The sequence below is a fragment of the Limulus polyphemus genome, unplaced genomic scaffold (assembly GCF_000517525.1).
Source record: "Limulus polyphemus unplaced genomic scaffold, Limulus_polyphemus-2.1.2 Scaffold3928, whole genome shotgun sequence".
Lineage (NCBI taxonomy): Eukaryota > Metazoa > Arthropoda > Merostomata > Xiphosura > Limulidae > Limulus > Limulus polyphemus.
Genome location: NW_013669538.1, coordinates 92037 through 99665, shown reverse-complemented (window position 1 = coordinate 99665; position 7629 = coordinate 92037). Strand labels below are relative to the sequence as shown.

General features: G+C 34.0%; 1 protein-coding gene across 2 annotated transcripts in view; it reads left to right on the top strand.

Moving 5' to 3' along the window:
* LOC106470294 (heparan sulfate 2-O-sulfotransferase pipe-like) overlaps positions 1 to 7629 on the top strand; it is a 22330-nt gene that overhangs the window by 1616 nt on the left and 13085 nt on the right. For both annotated transcript variants that reach the window (XM_022398902.1, XM_022398901.1), the window contains 2 exons: positions 3604 to 3764; positions 6947 to 7026. In XM_022398902.1, coding sequence (XP_022254610.1) covers positions 3604 to 3764; positions 6947 to 7026 — 241 coding nt within the window. The remainder of the gene's footprint in view (positions 1 to 3603; positions 3765 to 6946; positions 7027 to 7629) is intronic.

Genomic DNA, 7629 nt, shown 5'->3' with positions numbered 1-7629 from the left:
AAGTTAATTTTAAAATCAGTACATCTTTAACATAAGCAGAGTAAAACACAATCACACTCACAGAAAGTAGCTATATATATATATATATAGATAGATAGATAGATAGATATACAGTGTGCACACAACAGAACTTAAACATAAAAATACATATGCGCACTACATAAAATAAAATAAATTTTTAACACTAATTACACTACTGAAATGTACATATATATATATACACACTTTCTGTGGCTACAATACAAAAAATTAATCCTTTGACAATAATCTTAGTCGGAAAAAAAAGAAAGTCTCTGATTACTGCAAGCAACAACTGTCTCTGGATCAATAAGTCATGGTTTTATGACAGATTTCTCGGGCACCAGTGTAGGCCAAACTGGGATAAGTTGACGTACATCGGTACAATTTGACGTAATCTACCACAATGTCTTGTTGCTAGATTTCTCAGGCACCAGTGTGGGCCAAACTGGGATAAGTTGACGTACATCGGTACAATTTGACGTAATCTACCACAATGTCTTGTTGCTCTAAGTGCCACTTGAGAATATAATAAGTCATGGTTTTATGACAGATTTCTCAGGCACCTGTGTAGGCCAAACTGGGATAAGTTGACGTACATCGGTACAAATTGACGTAATCTACCACAATGTCTTGTTGCTCTAAGTGCCTCTTGAGAAGCAGATTGTTTTACCAAATTGAGTTATACCTCGTTTTCCTTTCATCACTTCAGTAGCAAAAGCACTTCTCATCATAAATCATAGCAAATTAGTGATTTCCAAAAACACTTCTCATCATAAATCATAGCAAATTAGTGATTTCCAAAAGCACTTCTCATCATAAATCATAGCAAATTAGTGATTTCCAAAAGCACTTCTCATCATAAATCATAGCAAATTAGTGATTTCCAAAAAGCACTTCTCATCATAAATCATAGCAAATTAGTGATTTCCAAAAAGCACTTCTCATCATAAATCATAGCAAATTAGTGATTTCCAAAAGCACTTCTCATCATAAATCATAGCAAATTAGTGATTTCCAATTACTCTGTCAGTCTAAGATCTTTTACCTTCCATGGCTTACTGCAGGTGCTACAGTTTAACTTGCAACACTTCCAGAATTATTTACAACAGGTTAGTTTACAATAGCATAGCCAGAAGGGCTAGTAATTTTAAGCAGTTAAAGTAAGGATTGAAAATGCAGTGTTAAATAAAGCCCGTTAAGTCGGAAAATCCCAGTTAAAAGTGTAGCCTTAAGGCCGTAATACAAACAGGCTCGGTTAGCAGCTCTTTGCATTAAAACTTCCTCAGGAGCAGAGGGTGAAAAGACAAAAATTAACTGTTAGTCAAACTCCGTGTCGGCATCATTACGTGCGTTCACGCCTAACCAATCTGTAGAATACAATCCCTACTGCCCGTAACAGCTCGGTTAATACCTGCATCCTCGGATCTTGTGCTTGACCTGGATCCATAACAGTACTCTCTAAAGTAGTTACTGTGGTGATGAGAGTTCACAGTCAACTTCAAACCTCGCCATATTCCCTCCACTTTCATTTGGTTGTTACGTAAAACCCAACCTGAATTCAGTGAGAAAGAAATGGATGTCAGGACTATGGTGTTGAGTACTCACACTAGTAGCCGAAATGGATCGAATCGCACGTGGGTGCTATCCTAACTTTTCAAACCATGGAAAATCACTAACTCCAACTTCTCGCCTCCCTTTTATTTGACTTCTTCAGATACAAGTTTATCACAAAAGAGAGCAACTACGTACATCGTTCGTATTTTAATACACTATAAGTGGCCTTGTATTGAAAAATGTTTATAATATATTTATAAAACCGTGTACTTTTGAAATATTTTAATCCGTCCGATCGAAAATATTACAACATAATCAAATAAGACATTGGGTACACGAAGTTTACATTTGTTACAGGATATACGAATTTTACTTTCTACAGATAATTTCATTTTTCTCAAATTTCAGTTTCATTCAACTGAAATGTTTGTGGACAACACTTGCGAAACACGGGTCAGACTGTTTCTCTGCGCGTGTAGCATGAGTCTACCATTACTCTTATCTCTTTCCAAAAAATATCACTACTTGCTGAATGTTTCGATGTAAAAACAAATATACTCGTGCTGTTTTTTTTTCAAATAATACCTTACAGACCAGTAACCACAATTAACTTCCTAACTTGAAGTCTTAACATTCTGATCAAATTCTAGAATTTTCATCTAAAGATTTTGCTTATTGGTTGTGTTCCTAGTAATTGATTCATTTCTGTTGTACAACGCTTTGTGTAAATTTTCGTATTGCCATATATGCATGCTTACAACTTCCACACATCAGAATTCCGTAACCACACTTAATATTTGTCTTTTCACTCCTTTGTACATTAATACATCTTCAAGTTAACTTTGACAAAATACGAGAGTACACAGTAAATGACTATTCTCTAATGTTTCCTAAAAAAAGCGGTAGGCGGCGTCCCAGTTCAATATCTGAACATTTGAGTGCCTTGTTTTTTATGATTTGAAAAATCATGAATATGTTATCCACTATATTAATTTTTTAAATATTTGAACAAATTCATAATTGAAGATAAAACCCTGTTAGCTGCCTTTGAGGGCTTACAACACGAAAAATTTGGGTTGGATACCAACAGTAAGATCGGTTTTTGCTAAGCACAAAGCAATACAATGGGCTGGCTATATGTGCTCTGTCCACCACTTAAGATATTTGATCAGAAGTATTTATAAATTTCGAACGTTACAAATCGTTTAACTTCAATGGATTCTCATCGGACATTAGTATTTTTACGAAAACATTAACATCTTCAACGGTGGAAAACAGCGTGTGTGTGGCCAAGGAGACAAAGCTAGCTAGCTTTCCGGCGAATCGTATCTCGAAATTAACTCGCTCATCGTGAACCATCGATAAGATATCGAGGAAGTTCTAAACTAGAAAGAAGATTTTATATTGTTTATAAGTTTATGAAACTTTTTTTTATAAATCTTTGTTTGTAAGAACTAATTGTAATAATTGTTACTGTAAATTGTATTGTTGTGTGTATATTAAAACGTATTTGTGTTAAAAACCAAGACTGTGTATATCAGTCTTGTTGGCAAATATCGTAAATTGACTAAAATATCGGCATATATTTAAACACTAAGTCCAAAGTACAATTCAACTACTAAATTTAAAGTATCAGTTAACTCGGCTTCGGACTATTCGAAATTCTAATATGTAACGCCCGGCATGGCCAGGTGGATAAGGCGCTCGACTCGCAATCTGAGGGTCGCGGGTTCGAATCCCCGTCCCACCAAACATGCTCGCGCTTTCAGCCGTGGGGGCGTTATAATGTGACGGTCAATCCCACTATTCGTTGGTAAAAGAGTAGCCCAAGAGTTGGCGGTGGGTGGTGATGACTAGTTGCCTTCCCTCTAGTCTTACACTGCTAAATTAGGGACGGCTAGCGCAGATAGCCCTCGTGTAGCTTTGCGCGAAATTCAAAAACAAACAAACAAACTAATACGTAACAGTGCGCATTAGGGGATGTTTGTGTGAAAGTATTGTGTTTTGATCTTTAATTATTTTTTTCAGGTATTAAAAAGGTGGATCATCGTATATTGATGTATAACCGTGTCCCAAAGTCTGGTAGTGAGACTTTCACTTTGCTGATCACACTGTTATCTCAACTTAACGATTTCAAACACCGCAGATCCTCAATCTTCAATAAGCGGCAACTTAGCATGAATGAACAGGTATTTGTACATTTTACAATATGGTGAAAAGGGAGTAGATAACATTCTTTATAAACAAACAATTATTTCCTAAAGCTTTATCAACAAGCTGGTATATAAAATGCAAAATCTATTGGCATATCAATGTGTTGATATGAAGCTATATAACTACGTTACTTACATACGTTATTTTAACAACATTTTATTTGATATCGTGAGCAGCTTTACAGTGGAAAGCAATAAAAACTGCGGCTGACAAGAGCGAGCCATCTTCGGGCATTTCACTATAAATAAATCTGTTTATAAATTTATATAATTATAATTTAATGTTTGAAATGTTATATTTATTTAATAAAATGTATACGGTTAGTTATGGTCCGATTTGGTAACTATTTTAATGGTCGCTAATCCTGAGTACAAACATAAGGTTTGTTATCAATCGTGCGTTGTCTGAAAATGACCTGAAACATCGTGTTCCCCGAAGGGACAGCGATAAGTTTACGGACTTACAACGCTAAAATACGGGGTTCGATCCCCCGCGGTCGACGCAGCAGATAGTCCAATGTGACTTTGATCTGAAAGTAACCAACCTGGAATATCGCAGTTTTAATTGCTTTGGAGAAACATTTATATATACATATCAGAAACTGGTTTGAATAGTAAAAAATGGAACTTTTCATCTCTTTCTGCTATGTGAAGTACGTTCAGATATACTTAATAATAGCTATTTGGGTATTCTTTATAATTTTATTAAAATTGGTGGTGTCTCAGTGTTATACTTTATTGAAACAAAAAAGGAATGATACAAATTGCAATCATAGTTCACGTTAAAGTCATCCTTTAAAGCAGTGGTTCTTAGCGTTTTTTGCTCTATGCCCCACCTCGACACCTCAAAAAATTGATGCCCCCTTAATATAAAAACAAATCTGGTGTTGAAAAAGTATAATAATATAATGTAAACATTTAGAAATTTAACAAAAAAATAGGAGTTTAATTTTTCTTATTGTAGCATTTTCAAATTGCGCCCCACGTTCAGAATCACTGCTTTAAAGTTTGTACTTTGATATTATTTTGCAATGCAAATTAATTGTGTTTATATATCTATCACTTCCTGACGGTTTTGTTCAAATCTTTTGTAAAAACATTTTCATGTATTCTGGCTCCTGGTGGGTCAGCCAGCGGTAATTTTGTAGACTTACGATACTAAAAAAAATCCGAAGTTTAATTTCCCACGCGGTGGCCAGAGCACAGATAGCTTATTATACCTTTGTGCTAACAAAAATCATCATCATCATTTCTGTGTTTGTGTATCAAAAACTTATTATTTTAAACCCAATAATTTGCATTGTTGTTTTATATGCCTGATAATATACAAAATTGTAAGATCGATTATTATAATAAGTAAAACAACATATCATTAAATAAAACTGACCACTTGTTCAGAGTGAGACTGTTTACCTCTGCCTCGTTTTAAATTCAGTTTTAAACGCCCCCAGTGGCACAGCGGTATTGTCTGCGGATTTATACTGCCAAAGACCGGGTTTTGATACTCGTGGTGGGCAGAGCACAGATAGCTCTTTGTGCAGCCTTGTACTTAATAACCAACAATAACAGTTTTAAACTGTTTCTTGAATATACCTGTTGTGATTCCCGAGGCGATAGCGTTTTTCCCTACCACTAACAGTGTCCATGATCTTGCTACTGGTTTGTTAATACACTTTCATTCAGCATCTGAACGTTATATACCTCTTAAGTGCAAACTCAAAATATTTTATTTTTTATTAAAACGTGAGCAGGGAGTACAAATCCAATGTTCCAAATATATTACCAAATTCTGCTTCTAAATTTACAATTTACACACGAGAATCATTTCGTTGGTTAACAGTATTGTAATGTGTCACAGGAATTTTGTGACAGGTTTGATGAAGGCGAACTACTGCGGAACACAATGGCAACGCACAGCCCATCATAAATACATACATAGTTAACTTTAAAATAATTCGCAGATTTTTTTTATACTGACGGACATGAATATCAACATTAGTAATTATTACAAGATCAAAATAAACCTTGTGACGTTGTTTTGAACAACCAAGATATATATTTTTTGTTTTGGTTCTTTTTAGTGCAAAACTATAGAATAGGATATCTCGGCTCTGTTTACCATAGGAATCGAACCTCATATTTTAGCGTTGGTAAATCCGTAAGCTTACTGCTGATCCACCGAGAAATAGTCGCGGATTTTATAAATCTAGATAAAGTATCGACCCACTTAACGTTCCGGATGCTAATATTTAATCACAGTTATATCGATGCTTTAAGTTACAGGGGGCGCTGTTAGATTATACTAGTCTCAGATTTTAGTATCGACCCATTTAACGTTCCGGATGCTAATATTTAATCACAGTTATATCGATGCTTTAAGTTACAGGGGGCGCTGTTAGATTATACTAGTCTCAGATTTTAGTATCGACCCATTAACGTTCCGGATGCTAATATTTAATCACAGTTATATCCATGCTTTAAGTTACAGGGGGCGCTGTTAGATTATACTAGTCTCAGATTTTAATTACGTAGTAGAAGTACAGTATGCTTTCCCATTCCCTGTACATTTATTTTTAGGCAGGTGACGTGCTCAATGGGTGAACATATCTAATTCTTAAAGAACCATATGCAAAAAAACCAAAAAAAACACCATGTTATATCATTTAATAGAACTGTATTCTTCTTTCAATAAGAATCTGCACCTTTTATTATAAAAAAATCCTAATTACACCTCAGTAAAGATTATAGTATAAATATTATTTTACAACTGTTCTTGATCCAATTAATATGAGTTTTCATAAAAATAACTATGTGTGGTGTCTAACGTTGGTTGTTTGAAGTTCTTCAATTTGCTACCAACTATTCAAACGATTAAACCATTAAGTGATTTTTATTACCAACGTTTTTTACTTGTAAGGGTTTTACGGTGGAAAAATAACACGTTCAGAGTTTTTCAAGTAAAATTTTGCGAAAATCATCTGAAGTGATAACTCAATTTAAATTTAACAAGTCCGTTCAAAATTTCCAAGACTGATAACTGCTTAACTGGAGTAGTACTGTAATACTGTAATATACACAGGAAAATTAATTCAGTCAGTGACATAATTATGTGTATGATTTTGAATAATATTTTTCTAAAAAAAAAAGGTTATTTGCAGAGGACGTTCGTTCGTGAGGTGATGAAAAGGAAGCCACCATTCGCGTATGATCGACACATTTATTTTACGAATTTCTTGGAGTAAGTTTGCGATTATTGATCGTAGTAAGTATAAATTCGTTACTTAATGTATAAAATATGTGGTATGGCTTAGTGTTAGTGCATGAGGTAAGTGTGCTAAGTATTAAAATTGAAAGTTAGCGTCTGAAGTAAATTTTAATTGTACTGTTAGTGCAGACTAATAAATGTATTTCTTACTTTTACTGTTATTACACTGATATGAAATGATTCTAATCGCGCTGACTTTTCAAAACCCACACTAAACATCCAGTAAAACTGAACACACACACACATTAACATGATATCAATTGCAGAAGAGTGTCTAAATATAAACTACTTTAAACCTGTAGTAAAAATGAACAGACACCCTGAAATATTAATTACAGAAATGTGTCTAAATATATACTACTTTAAACCTGTAGTAAAAATGAACAGACACACTGAAATATTAATCACAAAAATGTGTCTAAATATATATACTACTTTAAACCTGTAGTAAAAATGAACAGACACAGCAATATTTATTACAGAAATGTGTCTAAATATATACTACTTTAAACCTGTAGTAAAAATGAACAGACACACTGAAATATTAATTACAGAATTGTGTCTAAATGTAAACTA